General features: G+C 32.0%; 3 protein-coding genes across 4 annotated transcripts; 1 reads left to right on the top strand and 2 right to left on the bottom strand.

Annotated features, from left to right (window-relative positions):
• Positions 1–3,913: 3,913 nt before the first annotated feature.
• LOC107610008 (putative pentatricopeptide repeat-containing protein At3g49142) lies at positions 3,914–6,270 on the top strand. 2 transcript variants are annotated; one of them, XM_016312077.3, is made up of 2 exons: positions 4,003–4,447; positions 4,531–6,270. In XM_016312077.3, the coding sequence occupies exons 1-2, from the start codon at positions 4,391–4,393 to the stop codon at positions 6,088–6,090; spliced, it is 1,617 nt and encodes a 538-aa protein (XP_016167563.1). In that variant the 5' UTR covers positions 4,003–4,390; the 3' UTR covers positions 6,091–6,270. The 2 variants fall into 2 exon arrangements, with proteins under 2 accessions (XP_016167562.1, XP_016167563.1); XM_016312076.3 differs by having other exon boundaries at positions 3,914–6,270.
• A 441-nt stretch (positions 6,271–6,711) lies between these two features.
• Positions 6,712–11,740, bottom strand: LOC107609703 (Pentatricopeptide repeat (PPR) superfamily protein). Its single transcript, XM_088493962.1, has 12 exons — positions 11,327–11,740; positions 10,946–11,045; positions 10,215–10,440; positions 9,971–10,073; positions 9,784–9,848; positions 9,242–9,358; positions 9,042–9,140; positions 8,735–8,888; positions 8,213–8,322; positions 7,931–8,071; positions 7,574–7,669; positions 6,712–7,271 (listed from the first exon to the last, which is right to left on the bottom strand). Exons 1-12 carry the CDS (start codon positions 11,373–11,375, stop codon positions 7,176–7,178), a joined length of 1,356 nt encoding a protein of 451 aa, XP_088350088.1. The 5' UTR covers positions 11,376–11,740; the 3' UTR covers positions 6,712–7,175.
• A 5,336-nt stretch (positions 11,741–17,076) lies between these two features.
• On the bottom strand, positions 17,077–22,324 carry LOC107609254 (Pectin lyase-like superfamily protein). Its single transcript, XM_016311139.3, has 5 exons — positions 21,770–22,324; positions 18,970–19,090; positions 18,470–18,644; positions 18,206–18,276; positions 17,077–17,945 (listed from the first exon to the last, which is right to left on the bottom strand). The coding sequence occupies exons 1-5, from the start codon at positions 22,094–22,096 to the stop codon at positions 17,308–17,310; spliced, it is 1,332 nt and encodes a 443-aa protein (XP_016166625.1). The 5' UTR covers positions 22,097–22,324; the 3' UTR covers positions 17,077–17,307.
• Between the last annotated feature and the right edge of the window lie 5,562 nt (positions 22,325–27,886).

Here is a 27,886-nt window from a genome sequence, read left to right as displayed (position 1 = left end):
AATATTTTTATGTATTTTAATATATTTTTTATATAATAATTAATTTAATAATTATTTTTTATGTATATTTAATATAATTATTTTAATTTTACATGAATAAAAATTTGAAGTCAATCTATATTCTAATAATAGAAGACACTACACGTGATTATAAATACTTATGTTTTTTACTCATGATATTGACTAATAACGTAGTAACAAAATTGTAATGGTTAGTTCATTAAAATTAACTTTTTGTTTTGAACAAAATTAATATATTTGAATATTTTAAAACTACAGTTTTTTTAAATTAAATTAAATCTTCACTAATAATGCTAATATAAATCTAAGAAATTAAATTGTCAATAAAAACTTACACTTAATGTATAGGTTTTTTGTTGGGGTGTTATTGTGTTAACATAGTAAAGTTTCAATTGGGAGAGATGAGCACATTTTATTTATTTATTTATTTATTTATGGACTGGGAGCACATTTTATTTAGCCCTCATGTTCCATGATTCTGATATTTGTTTGCATAAAATAAAATCCAAGAAGTAGGTAGGAAGTCCATAAATGCAAATATGTGCTGGGGTTGCACTAATTATTGTATCTTTAATATATAGAATAATTTAATATTGAATAGTTCTTTGCTGACTGTGGATAAGGACAAGCGAATAGGACAGCTCACATCACAAGAGAAATTTCAGAAAATGACCAATGTAGTCTTTTGTGTATTATCTTATTTAAATTTTTATTTCTTTCATTTTTTATATATTTTATCCGAAATATCTTTATTATTTTTGTAGAAACTAAAAAGTAGAGGGTATCTGATTAGTGATAATCATAATTCAGGGTAACTAATTTTATAATAGAGTTATTTAGATAAATACATTTAAAATTTAATATATATATATATATATATATATATATATAATTAATTAAATTGTATTGTTTTTGTCAAAATGAGATCGAATAAATTATTTTGACTGAAAATCGATAAATTAAATCTTGAATTAATTTAAATTAATATTCTATTTTATAAAAATTGACTACAATATTTTTATTATAAAAAAATAATTAAAATATTCTTTTCTATATATAATATAAATATTTTAGTCATTTTTTATAATAGGGATATTATAATCTTTTTTTATATAAAAATATTAATTTAGATTGATTTAAAGTTTGCTTTACTTTTTTTTAGCTAAATCGATTTGTCCGGTCTAATTTTAATAAAAATAATATGATTTAATCGATTACATGTATTAAATTTTAATTGTTAAAAAATATCTTAAAAAAAGATGTTTTAGGTGTCTTTATGTGAGTGATTCCTATTTTATAATTTACTCAAGACATCCAAACACAATTTTAACACGATAAAAATTTAGGTGCAGTTAATTTCATCTAAAATTAACAGTTGAAAATCGTTAAATAATTTAATAAATTTAACTAAATTATCATCTCTCAACTATCAAATTCACATAAAATTAATAGTACATAAATTTTTACCTTCTAAGACAAGTAGTGAAGTAACCTAATATATTTTAGCTTGAAAAAATTTCTTTTTGACAAAAGCAATCTTAAAGAAATAACATCGTAGTTTTTTAAAAATAATTTTAGTTTGATAAAATATGCTTCTTTTTTTTACAAATATTTCATGTATTATTTTACTAAATAATTATACTGTGTATATATTAAAAATCAACTATTAATCAATCACTGTGCATATATGTGTTTAACATTTCAATAATTTTTTATTATACTATTTATATAAATTTAATTATTTGTTTATTTACAATAAGTTTGATTATTTTATTATAATAAATTTAATTATTTTAATAATTAATTATTTAGTTAAAAAATATTTGAATTAATATATATAAATATTAAATAATTAATTTAATGATTATTTTTATTATATTTGTCGTAACGTTTAGAAAATTATTTAAAAGATTAATTATAGCTTTTTCACGTCCAACTTTATCCATGCACATGCATGTATTTGGTTGTTTCGATATAGCCATCGATGAATTCTCACTTCTCACTTCTCACTTCTCACCACACTAATATTCCTTTGTTTCAACAGAAAAAATAGAGAAAAGAAAATCAACAAAGAAAACATGAAAAGAGAATGGGGTTTTCTATCGTTTTGTTGAGAAAAAAATCATAAAAGAAAGAATAAAAATGTGTGTAGAATCCAAACTCCAAATTTTTTTGCCACCACTATACAGGCACTTCTTATAAGTTATAACCCCTCTTTCATAAAATACCAAAAAATTTCATGACATTGATAACAATAAAATAAACAAAATAGATCCCATTTTAATATTTAATACGAAAATAGAATACTGGTCAAATAATAACAGGTTGGACAACTTAAGCTACCACAACTATATTAAAATTATAAATTTAAGATATTTAATTTGTAGGCCAAAAAATATTTGTACATTAATCCTCAACCTCTTAAATGAGTATTAAAAGATTATGTCATTTGAGTTATAATTCATTGGCAACTTATTTAGCGTACTTAATTTTATTAAAACAAGTAAATACATAAATTTATACAACATTTTTATGTTAATTTAACATTTTCTAATAATCATAATAGTTTATAAAATCTTTTTAAATTTCAAAAAAAAGGTTACATTTATATATTATTATACGAGTCGGGGTATTTGTACAATGTGTACAATACTTATTTAGTCCAATACGAGTTAAAAATAAAAATTACCCACGAAATAATAAATTCACATCAAATTTTAAATTTCAAATTTCAAATTTTTAAAAAATCCATTATTTCAAAAAAATAACCATCTAAAATCTTTCAATACTCTCTTTTTTTTCAACCAGCGGCCACCCCACCTTCATCAATAATCATCACATTTCACCGTCGCTACTTGGCTTGCGCCACTCACACTTAATAAAAATAACCATCCACTTAAGGATAAAAATAATCATCCGCATACCTAATGAATTGAACATCTAACATATTTTAATTATATATAACTAAACTCAATCCAATCAAAATAACAATCTACAAAAAAATAAAATAACCACCCGCATACCTACTAAAATGACCATCCTAAATTGACCATTAAAATAAAAGAAGAAGATGAATAAATAGAAGTAACTATTATTGTAGTGAAACATAATTTTGAAGGATTAATCATGACAAAAGCGACACTGTTGTAAAGCATATGGCTCAAATAATGAAAGAAGCTAACCATGCTTGGATCCGAAGAAGAAGAGCATGGTGTATCATCGGTGAGAGGCTTGAAGGAATGGGAGAAAGCAAAGCCGATTCGGAAGAGATGCACGAAAACAGCGGCAGCAACGTTAGGCTGAGCGTCGGAGGGAGAGGCGCATTGGGCTGACCGGTGGAGGTGAGGACGGTGTCGGTGGGAGGATGCGGCGGTCTCGGTATGGTCGGTGAGAAATTTAGTGACGCGAGGTGAGAACCGGAGAAGATGACGGTGGATTTTAGACGTGTATTGAAGGTTACGATAATATTAAAAATAACCGTACATGGTGTGTGAATAAATTTAAGAGTAATGCTAGGGGGCCAGCAACTTTTGTGATTGGTAGCCATCAAATAGCTATCAATGATGATTTAATGGTGTGAGATTGGTGTGAGATTTCATCCAATGACTCACCTTTCTCTGCTGGCTACATGCTGGCCAAAATTCAACAAAACTGCTGGCCCCGTAGACTTTTCCTAAATTTAAATACTAATCTTAATTTTCAAATTTTAAAATTTAAAATTAAATAATTAATTAATGATCTAATTTTTAATTTTAATTTTACATTTTTTTAATTCATTATACACATTGTACACAATTAATATTAATTCCCAATACTTTTTCTTATTATACATACAATAAGATTATATTTATCATTTTACAAACTTTTGATTTTCTTTTTCCTCTTATTTTGTCTTCATCTTCTTTCTCTTCATTTTCTCCTTGAAAGTTGAAACGAAGCAAAAGCTATATATATGGAGATTGAAGCCCATTTCATGGTTGTATTGGTTTCTGGTGCTAATGAAGCTCCAAGTGGGTACAGTGCCATGCAATCCAACATAGACAAAATAACATTCTCAAATTCATGAAACCTCTTCATTTGCCCAAGTTAAAAGCCTTTGTTTCTTCAAAAATAAAAACTTTGTCATCCCCACAAACCCCCTTCTTTTATGAGGAACTTCTGGGCAAAGCATTAGACCAATACCCAGATATAAAAACCTTGAAAAGTGTCCACTCCAAGATTTATTACCTCAATTTTCATGACAACCCATCTCTAGGAATCAAGCTCATACGAGCATATGCTGCTTGTGGTGAACCCTTGTTTGCACGGAAGGTGTTTGACGAAATTCCTGAGAGAAATGTTGTGTTCTATAATGTCATGATTAGAAGTTATGTCAATAACCATTGGTTTGATGATGCATTGCATGTTTTCAAGGCCATGGTTAATGGTGGGTTTAGTCCAGATCATTATACTTACCCTTGTGTTCTGAAGGCTTGCTCGTGCTCTGACAATTTGAGCTTTGGGTTGCAGCTGCATGGAGCTCTGCTGAAGGTTCGGCTTGATTCAAATGTGTTCGTTGGGAATGGTCTCATTGCAATGTATGGGAAATGTGGTTGCTTGCTCGAGGCAAGGCGTGCTCTAGATGAAGTGCCAAGCAGGGATGTTGTATCGTGGAACTCAATGGTTGCAGGATATGCGCAGAATATGCAGTTTGATGATGCATTGGAGGTTTGTCGGGAAATGGAGGCTTTGAAACAAAAACCAGATGCAGGTACATTGGCTAGTCTCATGCCAGCTGTAAGTAACACATCATCTAATAATGTTTTGTATGTTAGGGATATGTTTATGAATTTAGACAAGAAGAGTTTGGTTTCATGGAATGTGATGATAGCCACATATATGAAAAATTCTATGCCTAGCAAAGCTGTAGAGTTGTATTTAGAAATGGAGAAAACTGGGGTAGAACCTGATGCAATCACTTGCGCTAGTGTTCTTCCAGCTTGTGGGGATCTCTCAGCTTTATTGTTAGGAAGGAGGATTCATGAATATGTTGATTGGAAGAAATTGTGTCCAAATTTGCTATTGGAAAATGCATTAATAGACATGTATGCTAGATGTGGATGTTTAGATGATGCAAGAAAAGTATTTGATAGGATGAAACTTCGTGATGTTGCTTCATGGACTTCATTGATATCTGCTTATGCTATGGCTGGACAAGGTTGTAATGCTGTGGAACTCTTTACAGAAATGCAAAATTCTGGTCTGAGCCCAGATTCAATTGCCTTCGTCGCAATTCTTTCGGCATGTAGCCATTCAGGATTACTGGATGAAGGGAAAATCTATTTTAAACAGATGACAGAGAAATATAACTTAACACCAAGAATTGAACACTTTGCTTGTTATGTAGATCTTTTAGGGCGTGCCGGTCAAGTAGATGAAGCTTACAATTTCATCAAGCAGATGCCGGTGGAGCCCAATGAAAGGGTGTGGGGTACACTGCTTAGTTCTTGTCGTGTGTACTCCAACATGGACATTGGGGTTTTAGCAGCTGACAACCTACTTCAGTTGGTTCCTGAGCAATCAGGTTACTATGTCTTGCTATCCAATATTTATGCCAAGGCCGGAAGATGGAAAGAAGTTACTGCTGTTCGATCATTAATGAAGAGAAGGAGAATTCGAAAAACACCTGGAATCAGCAATGTTGAGCTGAACAATCAGGTTCATACTTTTCTCGCAGGTGACACGTTGCATCCACAATCAAAGGAGATCTATGAAGAGCTTGGTGTGCTAGTGGGGAAGATGAAAGAGTTAGGTTATGTCCCTGAGACCGATTCTGCTCTTCATGATGTGGAGGAGGAGGACAAGGAATGCCATCTTGCTGTCCACAGCGAAAAGTTAGCCATTGTGTTTGCTCTGCTGAATACTCAAAATTCTCCAATCAGAATCACAAAAAATCTTCGTGTTTGCGGAGATTGTCATATTGCTGCAAAGCTTATCTCCAAGATTGCTGGACGGGAAATTGTCGTTAGGGACACCAATCGGTTCCACCATTTTAAGGATGGTATATGCTCTTGTGGAGATTATTGGTGAGTTCCCAGTGAGAGTATAACTGTATCCTACAACATTACAATAATTTTGAAATATAATCTGTATATGATGGCAGAGATTTTTATTTATTTTTAACATTTTTTCTGTACAAATATACTCAACTTTTATTCAATATTTTTGGTTCCAAATATGATATTTAATTTACTAAGCGATTTAATTCAATAGCAATATAACCATGGCTGGAGCTGGACAACTAAGCCATGCTCAATTGGATTATTTATTTCTCTCCTAATTGAAAAATGTCAATATTTAGTCTCTCATACTATTTCAAATAAAATTGTTTCCAGTTGTGGAGTAAGTTCATTTATTCTAGTCATTGACTCTTTTCGGATACATCAATGCACTGAATTTACAATTAGTTAGTCGTTAGATAATCTTCCAATGATCAAGTTTAACGTTTGATCAATATTCTTTCTTTAAACAAGAAGATAATAGTTAACTCTTCATTTCGCTTTTCACTAGGAGGGCTTTTATTTGGCTAGAATATACTCTGACAGAAATCAGGAATGAAAATAGTAACTCAAATTTGGTTGGGTATTACAATTTTTGTACTATAGTGTTACTCTTATAATTGTGAAAACATAATATAAAGCCATACTATAATTTCTGTAAAGAAGAAAACCCTTGGCACCACTTATTATTCTTATTATTGTCAGGAAAAAGAGGTTACAATTTTTTGGAGTTTTGAACTAAGGAAGTAGAGAAGTGAAAAGGAAACAAGTTAGCAACCACCTTAACCCTTTTACAACCTGAAATAGAGGCCAATGGGGGTTGGTTTAGCCAGCAAGGATCAAAAGACTGGTAAGTTTTGATTCTTGCATACAGTCATCCCCCTTAGTAAAAAGTGGGCAATGCCCTTAACTTCCTTTTTGCCTAAACTTCATGATATAGATGAAAAATTGAGGTATAGGACTAACCTGGAAATAATGTACAAATTATAGACCTATTCATACATCTTAATGTACATCTTAATTGCTCCGGATCAGGCTCTAATTAAGGCAGAAAGAAAAGGAAAATCAGAAAATAAGGACCAACTCGGCTTAGGGATAGTCTACTCTTGGCGGATTCTAAGCACTCCGCCATGACTTCACACACTTCTTTCGGCGAGATCGGGGAAACAAAAGTTGCCGAATCTGTTTTTCAGCTACAGATACAGAGTTGGCCTGCAAATGGAAAGAGGAAAAAAATCCATTTATGAGTTTGAAAAGGGATCACAAGAGAATGAGAGACACTTTTCTTTAACCAAACTCATATCCATGACTTCACAAAAGCTTATATGAGAAGGGTCAATTAGATGGTGCGCAATAATAACCTACGTGGTGGTCTCAGATTTTCCAAACGATTGTAACTAAACTATCTAAACAACTGTTATTTGTGTTAGGCAAGAAGTTCAACTAAGAGGATCCATGACATCAGAGAATCAACCAGAAAAAATATGCATTTTATTTAAACCTAAGATGCTTACCTGCACTTTGAATGGAAAGCGATGCGTTTTAACTTCTGACCCTTTGAAAACTCTAACATCCATGCCTAGGCTGTCAACCCCAATTAAGCAAGCTCCCTGAAAGCCAAGTAACAAAATGAACTAAATAAATCAGCAAAAACCTATTAATTTTCATTACCTTGAGTCAAATTAGTTTCTCAAACATAATGGTTGTATGGTGTAAATTTTCATTAAGCTGTTTCAAAGACTTTTATGACAATATGTTATATAGACATTTTATTCATCCTTTTATGAACACTATATCTTTCAAACTGCATGTTAATTTTAAAGAAAGATACCATAACCAAATAAGGATAAAATGTTGAAAATATGGATTACCTCAACATCAAGACCCTTCTTTTTGCAAAGAGCTTTAAGAGCATCATCACAGTTTTGGTTGAAGTGTTCCAGAATTGCCAAAGAAGAGTGCACCAGAATATCGGGTTCAGCATCTTGAAAGTCTAGCGAATTAATATCGGACTGCAAATATTTTGGGTAGGCAGAACATTCATAACTTGTAATTAAGAATGGCTCTGTACATTTTCTGTTCTCTAAACAAAACTCCAAATTGTAGAGATAACATTATTCAGCATATGTATGAAGCCAGTTTGAGATACATGCCTGACATCCATACACAGAATATAACTTGATTTTCAGGATCTCCAATCGATATAGTGTCAACCCAGAGTCTCTTCGATCACTAAAACTCTTTGAGCGTAATTCTTCAGTGTCTAAAAGTTTAAAAATGAAAAAAGAAAATCAAGTTTGAAAGACAAGTTATGTATGATTCTGTATTACAGAAAGTAAGATTTCATACACTGGTTGGAAAGAGGGGAATCTGCCTTTGCTAGTGATATACTCATAGGATTGCAATGATAAATAACAAGCATGCATTGTAGGTATTCCTACACTAGATTGGCATCCTAGGAAAGAGTGGTTGAAACTCAACCAACTTCTATGAAGTTTTGAATGTTTAATAAAATAAATACACAACTTCACTCAACTACACAAGATCTTTCTGCAACAATTTTAAAGGAGTACAACTTTAAAAAGTTTCTCATGGAAAAACCATAATGACTTTATAGCAAATTATAAACAAGAAATCAGATGATCCAGAATATCAAGATTAGAAAAACCAGATACCTATACGTTCCAAGTTGTATCCATCCACATCTTCGGGGTGACATATCATTCTCAGATATGACTCTTCGTCAACAAAAGCGGGTCTAAGATACCCCAAAATAGAAACACCATTTGAAGGATGGTTCATTTTCTTGTCATATTCCATGTTCAAAGCCTGCATAAGAATTTTACAAAGATTCAATATCATTTCTTGAAACTATTAGTAATCAGTTCTACCATGCAACACGAAAAAAAAAAGGGGACAGAGGAAAGAAAAGTTTTTTCCTTTTTTTTTTGGTGTGTTTTTGGTGGGGGGGAGGGAGAGAACCTTTGTTAAGCACTTGGAAAAGTAAATAGGATGAACAATGCTGGTAGTATCTGGCAGCCCCCAATTCACTGGGAAATTAGATTCTTCCATCTCCAGAACCTGTTACCAGAAAATAACATTGTAAATTTTGTGCATACAATAGAAGTAGTAGCTAGAACAACTAATAACATTCTGTAACCTAAGCATTTGAAAATGCAAACCTCAACATAGTCATCATCAAATGGGAATTCCTCATTGCTTCCAGCATCAAAAAGGTCATATTGACTAGCTGTTCTTCTATTATCATATATGGGAATGTCCATTCCAATCAAAGCATTCTGAAGAGAGTCAAATCTTGAACGTCAATTTCACAACCACAACTTCGATGAAATAAATAAGGCTACTCTTAGGGACTTGGGTATTATGGGGTGCCCAAAGTCCCGCATCAGGTAGTATGGGATGCTTAATGTTGTATTTAAGGAGTGATTCTTCCGCCTTAATAGCTAACTTTTAAGGTGTAGTTTCCCACTTTCCTTATATACTTAACAATGTAATCAAAGTTTTTGTTGTGGTCAGTGTTGATAGAGTGAAGTTGCCATGGACATCGGTTCTCCACGGGTGGTATATTGTTAAGAGACTTGGATATTATGGGATGTCCAAAGTCTCACATCAGGTAGTATGGGATGTTTGATGTTGTATTTAAGGAAAGTGGTTTTTTCTTCCTTAATAGCTAGCTTTTAAGGTGTATCTGCACAGTTCTTACCACTGGGTTATCTGCACCACGATCCTCCAAAATGTTTGCGTCTTCAGAGATTATGAAATATATGTCTACACAGAAAAAGGCAATAGAAAGCTTAAGCATTCAGTGATTAAATTAATGTTAAATCATTAAATAATGCAAGCACATGATAATTCGCATTTCACATACACACGCACACATATATACAAACCTCCATAATCATCAACAAGATATTGAAACTCAGACCATGAAATCTGTTCATGTGGTTCACAGTGTACAGTTCCAGGAAATACCAGCAAAGCATTTCTATTAGCCTAATACATACAAAAAGGTCAAGTTGATATAAGCATACAGATGCTTCAATATGTCCAGCAAATGAAATGCACTAAATTATGCATCTAAGGGGAAAAAAGAAGGGGGGGGGGGGGGGACAAAAAAAGTATATAGCCACAAACCTCAACAGTGGTTCTTGCTGTCTCAGCAGGAGAGAGTCTAGCTGGGCGAGTATTGTGGGAAACTTTCAGTTCTTCAAGAGGATGATAACCTTGTTTATTCATGTAATTAGATGAATCCGGTACAGAATCTGAATAGTCTGCAGCAACACAAACCTTTGAAAGGCACAGATCGTGACCCATGGACAGCCAAAGGAAGTGTGATGATCCAAAAACTGAACTTTTGCCTCTAAAGATAACCAAAACGATTTTCAGTAAACAATGCAAGTTATATCTTCCAGGAACAATAACTTCCTAAAGCTAAGATTAGAAATGTGACGATAATGAACCGATATAACAAAATGCAGACACACATTTTGATTTTGTCAATTGCCACTGAATAACATTGGATGGATATTTGGTTGCAGAATCAAGAGAATAAGGCCAACCGAAAATATTGTTGTGATATGATCAATAATTATATTACTAATTTAAAACTATAACATTCTTATTTTCATGATCCTAGGTGGTTCCTCTTCAAATCATGTGAAATGCCATAAAATTACTTGGTTGAGAGAATTCAAATCTTGCAACAAACAACGACGACAACAACATATAGTTAATAACACATGAATATTGTGTTCATGTGGATCAAGGGTGAGCAGTTACAATCATATCAGCAAGAGAACAGTGAGCAGATCAATCTTTTCTGTGAATAAGGATAGATATTAGATAACCGTTACTCATGTAAGCACCTCATGCCAGTAAAGTCATGCACTCTTCTACCATCAATAGGAGATTTCATTGAATTGCTCGTGGTTCCATTTCCACATGATATTGAATGACATATCCCTTCTGCAATTAAGTGTACAATAAGTACTATCAAAAACTCAATCATTCAAAACAAATCGGCCCCAATAGTTACCTAACACTCCCACAACTAATTTTATATAATTTCATTACATTACATGACCTTCTCTATGCTCTGCATTCTTTTTTTTCTTAACAAATAATCCAAATCTCAAATTTCACAGAACACCCCCCCCCCCCCCGGGGGGCAAAGAAAAAAAAGAAATAACTCTTTTTTTTAATTTCAAGTTGATGAGTTGGGTTTTGAGCAACGGGGAAAAAATTACCAGAGGGGAGAGAAGAAGCAGCAGCAGCTGCAGCGGCAACAATAGCCATCAGAAGAGAGAGAGAGAGAGAGAGAGAGAGAGAGAGAGAGAGAGAGAGAGAGAGAGAGAGAGAATGCGATGATATGAAGATGATGTGTTTGTTGTTTTGTTTATGTGACAGAGACAGTGTTGAGAAAGGAAAGTGAATTTGCTGCTGAAACGGCCATAGGGTTCTGTCGTTTTGTGGAGTTGGAAGGTGGAATTCGAACCCCAAAACTGAAAGGTGTGAGCTTTAAGCTTTAATGGTTCAGAAAGTGTTGCAGAGTTGAAAGTTTGGAGCTACGTTTGTTTCTTGTTTGTGTTCTAATTGCGGCTGTACCTACTGCTGCTACTCCCCACAGATTCCGAATATGCCAAAATGCCAATTTTCTTTTCGTTTTTTTTTCTTCTAAGTTTTAAATTTAATACATAAAATATTTTTTTATAATTATTTAATAATATCTGTTATTTTGAATTATTATTTTTGCGACAAACATAAAATTTAGTTACTTTCACGTTTAATATTTGGGTATATAAAACTTTTGAACGTTTTTAACTGAAAAAACAGAAACAAAAGGATGTGGTTGAGAGAAAAGAAAATAGGGGTGTTCCGTGTTCATGTGTCGGATTCAATTCGTATATCCACGATATTTATCCGAATCTGATCTGAAAATTATGGATATCAATCTGATTTGCAAGACTATCGAATTGGATCCAGTCCACACACTAATAAAATTAAATTGCGGATTTTATATATGTATCTGCATATCTGCAGATCTACAAAAATAAATAAATAATTAATTAAATATTATTTTTATGTTTTATTCGAAAGCTTTAACTTTCAGAGGAGTTTGAGACAAGGAGATTCCATATCCCTTTATCACTTTGTACTTTGTATGGAGTGTCTTGCTTGTTTTATTACCCATTAGATTTCTCAAGACTCGTGGATACCGGTATCAGTTTCCAGACATGACCCTAAAATATCTCATTTGATATTTGCTGATGATCTACTGGTAATCTGGTATCTTGTAAAGCTATGAAAACTCAAGTAGAGGAAGTTATGAAGTGCATGGACTTATTCTCCAAAGCATCAAGCCTGCGGGTGAATTTTAGTAAGTCTAGGGTTCAATGTTCAAAGAATATTTCTGTGAGAAGGATGGAAATGCTCTCGTGAGTCTCTAGTATTCGTTTTTGTCAGGACTTGGGAAGGTACCTAAAGGTTAATATTAGGTATAAAAGGTCTTCTAGGAGGACGACTCAAGAAGTCAATGAGAAAATTCAGAACAAGCTTACTAGTTGGAAGGGGTGTCTGCTGAATAAAGCAAAAAGATTTTATTTGGTTAAGTTAATAATAACTTCTGTTCCGATCTATAACATGCAGTTACTCTCCTTCCGAAGTATGCATGTGAAAAGATTGATTCGCTGATGCAACAGTTCTTATGGAGAGGCCATAATAATGGGAGAAGGTTGCCATTGGTTAAGGAAGTAGCTATTACTCCCAAAAAAGCATGTGATTTGGGTGTAAGATATACATACTGTGCTAATCTGGCACTTCTTGGCAGGTTGGTTTGGGATTGTTTCAATAATAAAAACAAATTGTGGGTGCAGTTTGTGATGCAAAAATTCCTCCAAAATTCGAATTGTTTTGGTGGTAGTCATGGACCGAATGCGTCGGCCACTTGAAAGAACATTCTTAAAACATATGAGGCTCTTAAATATGGGCTTAAGTGGAATATAAGGGATGTGCATCAATCTGTGTAGTATGATTAATGGATCCCGTTTGAAAGACTTTGTAATCTTGTTCCCTATGTTCACATATCTGAGTCAGAATTCATAGTGGCTGATTTATGGCGTGATGGATCTTAGATGGTAGATATGCTTGCTACAACAATTCCTCTTGCAGTTAAGCAATTCATTTACTACCCAAATTCGGCGAACCTTAATCTGGGGTGGAGTTGGTGGCCTACAAGGACAAAATGGTACAGTACAAGAGAAAGTTACAGTTGATTGTTGAAATATAAAGTGAATTGGAATGGAAATAGTGATTGGAGCTGGCTTTAGCATTTAAATCTTTCGAAAAAGATCAAATTCACTATGTGGATTGGGCTTCATAACGCTCTCCCGACGGAGGCTTTCTGATTCAAGCGGCATCTAGCTAGTTCGGATTTGTACCAGAGATGCAATGCAGCTTAAGAGACAATTGAACATTGCATGCGGAACTGTGTTAAATCTAAGAGTCTTTGGCAAATGTTAGACCCTCGCTTTATTGACTCGTTTGAAGGTACCTCCATTGAGGCTTGATTTAGAAAAGTCGTGCCTAGTAATGAGGTTTTTTTTGGGGCTGGAGTGTAGTGGTTGTGGAGATATAGGTGTAATGATGTTCTCAATGTTGGGAATCTTTGGATGGGTCATAAGGTGAAAGCTCTTATCAGAAGCACTATCATGGACCTGAGACTTCATATGCACCGGTATTCTTCCTACAACACCTTCAAGAATCGCTGGTGTTGGGAACCCCTTGTAGGTAATAGCTTTAAAGTTAATTATAATGCAAGTTTATTCCCTGATTTGAGTTTGGCTAGTTTTGTTTGTATTATTAGAGACTCTAATGAGAGTTGAATCTCGGACTGTTCTGGTAGTTCTCCTCCCTGATCTATCACCAGATGTGAGCTTTTTACAGTCTGGAGGAAGCTTGTCTTAGCCTGAGACAGCAGTTTGAGAGATATTATGTGTGAAACGGATTGTTTGGACGTTTTATACCTTTTGCATGATTCTGGTGGTGAGTACACATCTGAAGTTGTTGATTTAGTTCACAAAATTCATGAGCTTTTATAAAGATCTTGTTCAAGTCGATTGGATAGTTAGGGAAGCAAATAAAACGGCGAATTGGATGACTAGATATAGAATAAGAAGTAATCTCAATCATGTGATTTGGTCAAAGCCTAGTGATGTTCTCCAGCAAATCATCACTTTTGATTTAGGATAGGTGTTTGTTTTGGTTTTCTCTTTTGTTTAGACACAAAAAAAATTCAACTAATAATTATCATATATCTTGTATTATTTTATTTTTATTATTTAAAAAAATATATTTAATAATATTTTAAGAATAAATATATTTAAAAAAGTGAAAAAAATAATTTTATTGATATTTTTTAATAAAAATAATCTTTTTAAATAATTTATATATTTTGCGGATATATCTGAAATTCGATCCGATAATTTTAGTGCGAATCGAATCAAAATTTTGGACATATTCAACCCGATTCGCGCTTATTCTTAGCAACAAAAAAAAATGAGCCCTATTTTTTTTTTTTTGAGTTTTTCTAGGTGATTTTGTTGGTTGAAAAATAATATTATTGCATGTATTTTAAATCACGTTCGTATTACATGTATATAAATCTCTCATAATTCTTTTTACAATTTAGAAATAACTGCTTACGCTTATAAAAAATAAAAATTACTCTAGTTTGGCCTGATGCTAATTTTGTTATCCTTTGTTTGAACTTTGAACAGAACTATAAAAACTTTTAGTTTATAAAAAGTTAAAAATTAGTTTTTAAAAAATAAATTTTCAAAAATGGTAACATCTATGTTTTGATAAATTAAATTAAAAATAATTTTTAATAAACACAAATAACAATAAATTTGTTTCATAAAATAACTTTTAAAATTTAAAAATACTATAATAGATATTAATATAAGAATTAAATTTAAATATTAAGTAATATAAAATTATATTAGACTTTTTAATTTTAATAAATACAAGTCATCTTTAAAAAGTTCCTTCTTAGGTACTTTCAAGAGTTAATACTCAAATTCGTCTCTGAAAGATCACGCGATCTTCATTTTCGTCCTCGAATGATTTTTTTTAATCAAATTAGTCCATGAAAGATAAAATGTAAGTCAAATTAGTCCTTTTATCAGAAAGTGCCACGTGGCAAGTCAGCGGCACGTGTCACTTGACATGTAAAAAAGTTTTTAATAGTCAAAATAGTTCTTGAAAGTCTAGACGTAAGTCATTTTCATCCCTCAAATTTTAAAAATTAGTCAAACTAGTCCTTATATAATTTTTTTATTTTTTCTTTATAATATTAAATTTGAAATATTTTTTGATACTACTAATTTTAATAGAAATGTAATTGACAAACAAAACATTAGTAATCGTATATTTTCTTCTTAAAATTTTTTTCAATAAAATTATTTCTCTTCTTTAATTCTTCTCAAAATCTCTCTTATTCTTTTCTATTCTAAAACATTTTTCTTACATTATTACATTTTGCTGGAATATATATATACTCAAAATTAAAATGTATGTATTTATTAACCTAAACAAAGTTATATGCTCAAAATCAAAATTTATGTACGTTTAACTAAACAAAGTTATATCACTATTTTTTTTTCTACTACATCTTTTTTTTTCCATTATGGTATTACATCCTATGTAAGTAATACCATTACATCCTATATGTAAGTTATACCATTATATCCTATATGTTTTAAAAAGATGTAGTAGAAAAAAAATAGTGGTACAACTTTGTTTAGTTTAACATACATAAATTTTGATTTTGAGCATATAACTTTGTTTAGGTTAATAAATACATACATTTTAATTTTGAGTATATATATATATATATATATATATATTCCAGCAAAATGTAATAATGTAAGAAAAAGGTTTTAGAATAGAAAAGAATAAGAGAGATTTTGAGAAGAATTAAAGGAGAGAGATAATTTTATTGAAAAAATTTTTAAGAAGAAAAGATACGATTACTAATGTTTTGTTTGTCAATTACATTTCTATTAAAATTAGTAGTATCAAAAAATATTTCAAATTTAATATTATGAAAAAAAAATAAAAAAAATTATATAAGGACTAGTTTGACTAATTTTTAAAATTTGAGGGATGAAAATGACTTACGTCTGGACTTTCAAGGACTATTTTGACTATTAAAAACTTTTTTACATGTCAAGTATGCCACGTGGTACTTTCTGACAAAAGGACTAATTTGACTTACATTTTATTTTTCAGGAACTAATTTGATTAAAAAAATCATTCGAGAACGAAAATGAAGATCGCGTGATCTTTCAGGGACGAATTTGAGTATTAACCCGTACTTTCAAAAACACCCATATCTTTTAAAAATTACAAATATAAGCATATAATCTTTTTTATTCATCAAATACAAAATGAAAAAACTTTGTGCTTTTCAAAAAACACGATATTCTTTAAAAATTTTACCAAACCAAAATTTATATTCAAGTAAGCAATCATCCAATCACTTCACTAGTGTCCTTGGCACATAGATTGTATGACATTTGATGCAGCATTTTTGTTATATAAAATGTGATAAGACTTTCTTTGAGATATAGTGCTAGCTTCACTTATAAATATGACATTAATCATCTCTCTATATCTTGTGTGATATCAATAACTGATGTTAAAAGAAAAAGAGCATACTTTACCCTTAGATTCACCCTTGAATTCAATTGTTTCCAGTCATATCTTGGTAACTAGTCCATCGAAAATTGAAAAATTAATTGAGTGATAATCACTCTCAATTATCCCTCCTATAAAATACTTTATGTGAAAAAGACGCGAATTAGTATGCTATATGTCGGTGAATTCATGTAACTATGGTTTGACTAGTATCCATTGTTAAGAAAATAGCTTAAAATGGCTTTTGAATTCATCAATTTCATTCCCCTTAGTATCTAGTAAAAAATGCGGAAATTAATTGAAAGAAAGAGTTCAATCCTCTAATTTTGATTTCTCGAACTTGAGATCCTGCTGCATGTACATACAAGTAGTCCAATGGGAACAAGTTACAAGTATGTGCTTATCATAAATCATATATTCATGAGTTGAGAACATTTTTCTTTCACGATAATAAATAAATCAATATGAGAAGCACTTAGTTACCACTATTAATACTTGATTAGGGGAAAAATCCTCCATCAACATAAACTCATGAAAAATTGCCACATGATCCAGATTGTTGGCTAATCAGCTCAGAACAAGGCCAAGGGCTAACCTGATGAGCAACACCAACCACATCAGAACACTGCCAAGGTGGTGTTCTAGGTCCTGTCTCCCCATGAAGGTTGATATCAGATAAACAAACCTCAGTGAAAGGTGCTTTATTCAACCCTTTTATCAAGCCAGCTTGAAGAACCTTCACACCCCACACATTATTGATAGTTATGCCCTTCACAACTGGGAGGGCGTTAGGGTCAAACCTGTCATCAGGATGGCCCCCAACATCCCCGGAAATCTTTATTCCCTTCCTTGCATCCTCTATATAAACATGAGACACTGTTATGTTATGTATAAGCCCTCCCCTGCCGGTGTTTGTCTTGATATGGATGCCTACTCCCATCTTAAAAAGGTTGATGTGTTCGGCGAGCACATTCTCCACCCCGCCGGAGGTTTCGCTGCCGACTGCAATGCCGGAAAATGGAGATGAACCAGTTACACGCCGGATGGTAATGTCGGAGCTAGGGCGACCATAAGCAATACCGTATTCATCCCAACCACTCTTCACAGCCACAAGATCATCTCCAGTAGATATATATGAGTCCTCTATGCAGACATTTGAACTTGAATCTACATACATGAATCATATATATTATATAAGATTAAATCAAAACAAGGATAATCTTACTTTTCAAACAAGGTAACAATCCACTAACTGAACTCATGGAATAATCAATGTTCATAATCCCAATATTTTTTCGTATCCTGTATGAGACAATGCATAGTTTATCTTAGAAAGAAAAGGTACAACAACCAATATGTAAAACTCACAATAATACAACAATAATGAGGTTCATTAGTCCTTTGATTATTTATTATAATATACAAACCTGGATCAATTCCATCAGTATTAGGAGAGTCACGTGGGGCCAAAATAGTGGCGAATCTTACGACGACATTGCTGGAAGGAAGCAAGAAAGTTTCGAATCAGATTTCAAGGTAATGGCTAGTCCAAGCCGCCACAAGCAACAAAGTAACAAGAGCATGAACTATTAAGTAATAGTACAAACTTATAAAGAATTGGCCATAATCATGTTAAACCAACGTTAGAAAGAAAAAGATAACTCTTCATGACCTATATACTTGACCAATACCTGCAGTAAACTGGATGTATGTTCCAGAACGGAGAATCCTTGAAAATCACATTTGAAATTATAATATTTTTGGAGTTCACAAATTCAACAAGGTTTGGTCTGGTAAACTTAAGTGTTTGCTTTCTCCACATGTTCCACCACACTTCTCCTTGACCATCAATTGTCCCGTTCTCCCCTATGAACATATAAATATGGATAAGAAAGAGAATCAGTCCAGTTTTTACATGATAGCCCAAAGACTTAAAATAACCGGAGAAGCTTACTGCTCCATATGCAATCAATAAAATTATGACCATGGAATACAAGGCTTTTCCAGCATGCAATTTCCTTTTCACTCCTCTTAATTATTCTAGATATCATGCTTTATATACTTATAGAAAGTTATATGGTGCACTCAGTGGTATAACTATATAAAATGAAAATTTGATTTAGTATTAAGCATTAGCAACATATTTTTTCATAGTTTCCTCAGAAGATATTGAATATTATTAGATACAAACCTGTGATTATCACATCCTCAAGTCCATCTCCATGGAGAAAACTCATATACCTTCCTCCGGGGAGCTCCCTTCCTCTGCCATAAGATGGCAATGGTGCAATCAAGGGCCAAGTTGACAAATCCTAAGGAATGCAAAGAAGAGCACCAAATAGTTTTAGGATCATTGAAGTCATTGTTCATCTGAACTTTTACTTTTAAACCTTTTTTAATCTCTAACAATGAGCATTGAACTCGGCCTATGTTTACATAGCCAGTGCCAAGCCCAGAAAAATGAGGAGGATTGTGTTAGGCTTGCGACAACTTACGTAAAACTTTGTCGCATCCCAATGCATGGACAGAATGCAACGATGTTTTGATCCATGTAGCCAATCCCATCTAGTGGGAAAAGGCTTTGTTAAGTTTCTAACTATGAGAAATGGAGATTATATTCACCTACTAGCAGAGAAAGCATTTGTTAAGTTTGTTAATTTATTGAAAAAAGATATGTTGATATTCAACACTATAATGGTTCATGGATACATATTGAAGGTCCAAACAGACTCAGAAGCTTTGGAACTTATACCACCTGGCATGTTGTTGAGTGTGATCGAATATATGTTGATTTTGTGTGTAGCCACTGGCTAGCTGATAACCATGCATTCATGAGGAAGATAAAAATGGATACTTCAATATTGTTTATGCAAGGAGCAATGCTAAAGAACTAAGGAGTACTCCAACAAGTAATTGACCAAAGTAGTGGTAAAACGTTGCTATTATAAGCTGCCTAAGTTTTAAGTATTACAATGTCAACATTCCTACGCCTAAGAATAAAGGATTTAATTTCCATGCAACTACAGTGCATAACCTAGTGTCAAATAATCCCAAATAACTACCCACCATGATTTTTCACCTTCCCAAATTCTATTAGTCAATTTTATAATGTCACATTATACAAATTGCTTCAATGAGCAAAGATTGAACAAGTATGAGAAGTGGCTAAAATTAGTCCACCATATATATGGAACCTCCTATAAGTCAGTATCTTATTCAGTATTTACACACTTACTTGTTCATCAAATGAAAAAGACAGCAGTGCCAGCTATCTATGCTGCCCCATTAAATTATTTTTGCTAAAGGCTATAAATGTCATGCACATGCTGCCATGCTAGTGATGAAGACAAAGACCCATCAATATGCTTTTTCAATCTCACCCATACTAAAAAGGGACCCGCCATAGCCATTATAGATTGTCCGTTTCCAATGAATATGATCCATTATACAATCATCTATGACTTTATAGTACATTGCTACCAACCATATTAATAAACGTGGTCATATGGACCCAAACCATCATGATAACCATATATAAGAAGGAATGCTTTGTAGTAAATTGCTACTGTAATTTTAATCTGTGACCTTAAAATAGTGTTTTCCCATAGAATATTTATTAATGTCATTGGTACTTGTAGCAAAAAATGGACGCTTGTCAAGTATGAATAGAACCAAGACCTTAAGTCTTTTTCTTTCACTGTATTGCCCAGCAAGAGTTTTCACATAGCAATGTAATAAACACATACAGACAAGATAACAAATTACAAATGGACCTGCTTAAAGCTAAAATAATATGGATAAACCTCATGTTCAAATATTTTCCAATAAAGTCATTATCCAAAGTTTTTAATTAGAACCTTAGTAATCATAAAACTTGATACTATTTCCTAAAATGTTTAACAGCAACATAAATGACTAAATATTTATTTTGGGAAAAAAATGTCTAAACGATAGGTTAGGTCGTGTGACATTAAATCCAGCCTTAATTAATTTGAACTAGTTTACAGCTTCGTAGAGCATTTTACTTAATTAACCTGATCTGAAATCCCACAAAAAACCAAAAAACTTCTAAAAATCAAGTAAAATATTTTTTTTTCTGTGAAGTCTAAACAAACTTTTAAATGTCAGTCAAAATAAAAGATACCGGTTTAAATATAAATATTAGAAAAATTATTTTTTTCTAAAAAAAAAATGATCGCATCAAATAAAGGAATTTGTTGATTTTAATATTTACGTGTAAAACTCTTTTTACACTATTCTACTATGAATAAAAGTAATTAAATTACCTTTCACCCCAATCTAAAAAAGAGAAACCACTTTTATCTATGTAATGTTAAAAGTTACAACACCTCATTGGATGCACTAAAGTCTAACATTATGCATAACAGCATAAACAATAAAACTCTCTTTTATTTTTTATCTTCTACATAATTTTATGATTTCCATATCTTATTTGCTCCTATTAGAGTGCACCAATGTCAATCAAACTTGAGGGGTTATTTTTAGTTTTACACGGAACAATTAAACTTGTTTGAATATCTTTATATTAAAATACTATTTTACTAATCACATTATATTTTTTTTATAATTATGCTTCACAAATATCTTATTTTCAATGAATACTATAAACTAATCAATGAATTGAAAAAAAATGTTTAATCCTCATTCTTCAAGTTTTAGCTAAGTTTCAATTTCATTTCTATTAATTGAAATATATTATTAACTAAAAGAGTTTAATTTTGATATATATATATATATATATATATATATATATATATATATATATATATATATATATATATATATATATATATAATGTTTTTCTCATTCCTCCAATCATATCGTTTTTTTTTTATGAACATTCACGAAATATTTCGAAATCAATGTAAAAATAATTATTTTAGCTATCACATCAAAATTGAATTCTAACTAAAATATTAAAAAAGCGCAGAATCATGTATCGCATTTAATTAGTTAGTTGTAGTAGGAACCTGTGTGGCTCTGATAACGGCACCGGCGGCCAGGTAGAGCGTCATGTGGCTGGTGAGATTGAAAGGCTCCGATAAGTAGATGCCAGGTGGCACGAAGAGGACGGTGCCGCCGTTCCTGTGGAGGTGACGGATTCTGTAGACTGCTTCACGGAAAGCCTTGGTGTTGAGAGTAACGCCGTCGCCAACACCGCCGAAGTCCGTTATGGATATTTTGTCGGTGCGGCGAGGGAAGGGAACGATGTTGGAACACGTGACCACTTCTTCAGCGGAAAGCGCATCGAAGAAGAAGAAGCAGAGTAAGGTTAGGAGCGTTGTTGGGAGAAGCATTTTAGGCTTTTGTGAGTGAGATTTGGAGAATTGAAGAGAGAGAGAGAGAGAGAGAGAGAGAGAGAGAGAGAGAAGAAGAAGAAAAAGAATGGTAGATGGTTGTGAAGAGTGAAGAGTGAAGGGAGCATTAAAAGTGGTGCATCATTTGCTTTCTCTCTGCTCTGTCTTCTCCACATAGAAAAGAATCTAATGCTCTCTGTGTGTTTCAAAATTGGTAGAAACTCGCGTAAAAAATGTGCTTATGTGAATTGATATTTAAAAATAATTAGATAATTCAAAAATAATTAAATAATTTAATAAATTTAATTAAATTATTATTTAATAAATTTTAAGTATTAATTTTATATGAAAATAATTGTGTATAAGTTTTTACTTTTAAATATAATAGGCGAAGATTTAGGTGTTATGTTTTGTGTGTGAAATTAATAATTAAAAATTATTAGATAATAATTTAATTAAATTTGTTAAATTATTTAATTATTTTTAAATATTAACTTTACATAAAAATAAATGTACGTGAATTTTTACTAATATATTATCTACTTAATTAATATACAAATGAATTAAAATTAGTTCAGTTTTAAATAATCGATCAAAAAGATTTGATCACCAATAAAAATATATTAAATTTATTTTTAAATTTAAATAAATCTTAATTAAAAAAAACGTAATAATAATAATAATAATAATAATAATAATAATAATAATAATAATAATAATAATAATAAAAGAATGATAATTAAAAAAATACACAAAAAAATTAAAAGAATACGACAACAAAATAAAAGAATAAAAAAGAAAAAAGAACGGAGTAAAAATTACATATATTACATATGCCGCTTTATTACAGTATTACATATCCATATACATATATTAAAGAAGAAGGAGGAATGTCTTCTCCACATATGCCGCTTTATTACAATATTACATATATGGCTTTCTAATTTTAACACTTGTAAACTATGAATTAGATGAAAGTTGTTTTTATTTATCGCAACTTGCACTCAAATCATTGAATTGTAAATGAAGATCCAAGACAACAGCCATCATTTTTTTTGTTACCATATTTTTTAATTTAGTAAATTAAAAATTAATTCATTACGAATCTAAATTTTATTTAAAAATTATTAGTCAATAAATTATTATATACACAAAATGCAATTTGAATTATTAACACTTATTTAAATAAACAAATAAATTGATTATTCGACCAATTTAAATTAGTTACAATAATTATTCATTTTATTGATATATTTAAACATTTTAACAATAATATTACATATACAAAATTTCTACTAATCAAGTCTAACCAAATCGATATATAAGTTTGACCAAAAAAATATACGTCTATCGGTTAGTTTTTGTCTCTGCACTCCTTTAACACATAAATTTTATTACAAAGCATATAAATTTAGTTGAAGGCTTGGTTTAAAAACAATTTAAACACCTAACTTTATTGTTAAAAGTAAATATTGACTAAACATCTCATCTAATATAATTTAGAAATAAGAATAAAAATTTAAATAGTCATACTAAATCCAATTAATTTTGACAAACATTAGAATCACAGGATATGAATATCAGGTTAATATTTAAATTGGTTATTGAAAAATTACCATGAATCAATTTAATTTTTTTAAAATTTAATTTTTTAATTTAGTATTTAAAAATTAATTATATCATTTAAATTTGTATTTTGATAAAATTGTCATTTATGACTTTTAATGTGTTACGTGACGTTAAAAAATGACGTAGATAATAAAAAATTACAATTTTTTTAAAAATTAAATTAATATATTAAATCTAATCAAATTAACCTATTTATAATCTGCAAAATATTGAAAAGAACTTTTCACATCTATCATAAAGGATTATTTATTAATCATATAAGATATATACGAAAATTAGCTATTAAAATAAAATACGCATTAAAATATAAAATATGTATTAAAATAAATTAAACTATTTATAATAATTGATTTAAGGTGCAAATAATAATTTTAGTTATCTATAGCATGGCTACGTAGGTAAGATAAGCTGGGATTTTTTTAAATAAATAAAATAAATATTTTATTTATTGAAATATACCATTTAGAGCATTTTTATCGAAATGTATCACATATTTGGTGTAATCGAGATAAGGCCAAGAAGAAATGAAGCGCATATATCGTTTATAGTATAAACGAAGTACGTATTATCTTATTTCGTTTACATTATAAACGAGATAAGAAAATAATTATGATATTTACACTGTAAACGAGATACGTTAAGACAAATTTTTAATAGCTATAAAAGAATGTGCAACTCTTTGTATTCTCCACAAACATTTTACTACTTCTTTTCTATCTATTCCTTCCGAAAATAAGCCAAAATGTCCAGTAGTAATAGATACTTGGTTGTAAGTGTGTATCCGAATTGTCGTATAAGAAATAGTGATAATGAAGTGACATTTGAGTGTGAGAATCTCATTCTATTGCGTATCCAGCCAGTAAGCTCATTAGCATAATTGAAGAGTCTGATATTAGGTGGCATCGATGGTAGCGGGAGAAAAGAGATCGGAAGGGTGGGGTATAGATTGCTAGTACCGATGGGAAATTGAGTTTTTCGGTTTCGTCTATTTTGGCTCTACGGCGATAAGCATGTGCGCCTGATGTTTGACATCCATGGAAGAATCATGGCGGAGCACGTGATGAAGATTTCTGCGGGGTTGGTGACGTCAGTGGCAGTGGATTTGAGTCGTCAGACTTCGTCCAGGATGACCCAACTCTCGCACCACCACCGATTCATGTTGCTAGTACAGTGGAAGACATAGAGGTCGACGGGGAGGACTCCGACGAGGAGTATGTTGTGGATAGCAACAAGAGCGGTTCCTCTGAGGATGATGATGATGATGAGGAAGAGTTTGTACCATATCCTTCGATCGAGGCATCACGTAGGTATTTTCTGTCTCCCCCACACCCAATTCCATCCTTGTCATCTGTACCCAGTCACTATGGTACGCTGGATCTAGACGCAATGCAAGAGAAGAACCCATTTTCCTACACGGGTGAGGAAGATTACAATTTGGACAGTGGTGTGGAGTTAGGGTTGGCCACAGATTCAAAAGTAGAGATGCAGTAATGCAGGATATGAAAAATTACAGCATTCGCATAAGTGTTGAATACCGAATAGTGGAGTCGGATTGATTAAAGTACCATGTGCGTTGCCGATAACATGCAACAAGTTTTCCTTAGAGTCTCAGTGTTGCTCTCCGACAGAATCTCGGATACTGGTAAGTTAAAGATTCATTGTGTTCTATATTCTCTATTGTCATTGTCATGCTTGTTGAACCTGTTTACCACTGTTGTTCTATTTTGCTAGGGAGGTGCGTAGGGTGGGAGGAGCGCACACGTGTTTGGTACCCACAATGTTGCAAGACCACCGACAGTTGGACATCAGTCTCATTTGCCGTGTCATCCTCCCATTGATACAATCAAACCCGTTCGTCAGCATCTCACTCCTACAAGGTGCAGTTAGACAGAGTTATCACTTCAAACCCTCGTGTTGGTCTCTGCTCTACTGTGTCATGCCGATCAACCTGTGGACATTTGCAACATTAACCACCATTCAATCAATCTGTCTTAATAATGTTATGCGAAAAATGAAGAATAGTAAAACCAAACTAAACAGTTACCTTGCAGCCATAAGGAACATGTAAATTTGTCGCTCAGGTGGACACCACTTAGGGAACCTCTGGTATATCCAAGATACCAGTAGAGGAGTGTATCCGTCGATGTCTGTGGTGGAGCAGTGGGCCACAGAGCATAAAAAATGGTACGTCCATGCTAGCACCGCAGATCCCCAGGACAGACTTCGGCACCTCTTAAAGTCGTCTAGTAATGGGAGCCACCAGAGATGAACCTGATTATTGGACTTATCAGTCATCAGGTAACCCCCGATCATCAACAATATGTAGCACCTCGCATACTGTCGGAAGGTGATTGGGTCACCAGTACCAACTGGCATCTGTCGAACACGCTCCTGAAGTCATGTCAACTTCAGGAAAAAAGACTCCTTCCTCTGTGCTCCCTACTGTTGGACTACAGGAGGTCTGACACTGAGTAGTTTCTCAACCAACTCCCAGACTCCGGTCCCATACCATGTGTGAAAGTTACGAAAGCAACTACCTACGGGCTCTCCATTAGTGTGCAGCCCGATAAGGGTGAGTACGTATCAGTTTGGTTCGGGTTTATGGTAAAATTAGAACCGAACCGATCAAAATATAATTGGTTCGGTTTGGTTTGGATTTGTATTTTTTTCTATATGTACCCGAACCAAACCAAACCGATTAAGAACGGATTGGTTCGGTTCGGGTAATTGGGTACCCGATGACTTTGAAATTCATAAAAAAAACCAAATTTTTATCTTAAAAATTCAACAAGTACAATAAACATGTAACATCAATAGAAATAATCCAAACATGTTAGACACCAAATACATTAAAAACTAAATTCATTAAAATCCAAACATATTAATAATGAATAATCATTGTCTAATGGAAAAGCCATATATATTTATTTATTTTTTTATTTAATTAATATATGATCGGGTTCGCGGGTTGGTTCGGGTTCCGCACCCCCAAAACCCATATATGAACCAATCACTAACAAAAGCCATTGGTTTGGTTTGGGTTGGACCCGATTATCCGTTGGTTTCAGAACCAATTTATTTGGTTCGGTTTGGGTTCGGATGGGTAATCGGGTACCCGCTACCCATGCTCACTCCTACAGCCCGATATGGTATGCGACGTCCTATAGGGTAATCGTGCACTCACCCCACGACAGATATAAGGTGTGGGTCTTTGGGCATCAACACTCAACGAATGCCGTGATCAAGGAGTTGTCGAACACAAAATCCTTGAGTGGCAGCGCGTCACTGAACCTGGCTTCCCTCATATACGAGACAATGGCATTCGGTGGTGGGAGTGTCTGACTCACTCTCCTCAAAAGCAGTAGGCGAGGCTTTTGGTAAATAATAAAAATACCGAATCAATAATTAATTCGACTTATAAGTAAACTATTTAAGTAAATAATTACAAACATTTAAATTATAATTTTATTTACATAAAAAAATTTACTTGAATAATGAAAATGTTTAGTAAAATAATTAACTTAAACGTGTGTATAATATAATGCAAATAAAAATATCTCTTAAAATAATTAATGACTACACTAATAAACGTCTATTTTGTTTAATATAAATAAAATTATTTAGTTAAATAGTGAATAACAAAATTTATTTTGCATTTCATATACATGGTAGATTAAGTGAAAATATTTACTTAAATAACCAACAGGTACACCATCAATTTGATAACTTAGTTTAAATAACAAAAAAATTTTATGCGAAACATAATTTACTCAGATATTTAATAAATACAAATATAAATATTTTGCTACTTAATTAGATTTTTATCAATACTTTTCAATAAAAACATTCTAAAATGTATATTTCGTTAATTAAAATATTTATTTAAAAAAAATCCCGATAAAATAAAGTCTAAAATACTCTTGTCCATATTTTATTAATCTTAAATTTAAATTAATTCTTGATACCATATAATAGTTAAAATATCGATTTATTATAATTTTAAGTGAATAAATCAATTTTATAAAACTTTTAATAAATTTAAAAATTTTATATTTTAAATCTTATTATAATTTTATAATTTACATATTTAATTTATTTGTTCGATTTCACATAAAATTTCAAAATTTCTTTGCCTTGTTTGACACATTTTAGAATTTTTTA

This window comes from Arachis ipaensis, chromosome B7, assembly GCF_059453495.1.
Source record: "Arachis ipaensis isolate K30076 ecotype BB chromosome B7, ASM5945349v1, whole genome shotgun sequence".
NCBI lineage: Eukaryota > Viridiplantae > Streptophyta > Magnoliopsida > Fabales > Fabaceae > Arachis > Arachis ipaensis.
Note: the sequence above shows the minus strand (reverse complement) of the source record. Positions and strands in the feature narration are given on the sequence as shown.

Excerpts from the sequence above, each read along its gene's own strand:
- LOC107610008 (XM_016312076.3), top strand. The coding sequence starts at position 4,084 with ATGAAACCTCTTCATTTGCCCAAGTTAAAAGCCTTTGTTTCTTCAAAA.
- LOC107609703 (XM_088493962.1), bottom strand. The coding sequence starts at position 11,375 with ATGGCTATTGTTGCCGCTGCAGCTGCTGCTGCTTCTTCTCTCCCCTCT. Across the intron at positions 10,074-10,214 it reads CAGCAAGAACCACTGTTGAG|GCTAATAGAAATGCTTTGCT; the intron begins GTTTGTGGCTAT and ends TGTATGTATTAG. Across the intron at positions 9,359-9,783 it reads GTGGTGCAGATAACCCAGTG|AATGCTTTGATTGGAATGGA; the intron begins GTAAGAACTGTG and ends GACTCTCTTCAG.
- LOC107609254 (XM_016311139.3), bottom strand. The coding sequence starts at position 22,096 with ATGCTTCTCCCAACAACGCTCCTAACCTTACTCTGCTTCTTCTTCTTC. Across the intron at positions 18,277-18,469 it reads ATACATCCAGTTTACTGCAG|CAATGTCGTCGTAAGATTCG; the intron begins GTATTGGTCAAG and ends GCTTCCTTCCAG. Across the intron at positions 17,946-18,205 it reads TACTGATGGAATTGATCCAG|ATTCAAGTTCAAATGTCTGC; the intron begins GTTTGTATATTA and ends TCATGTATGTAG.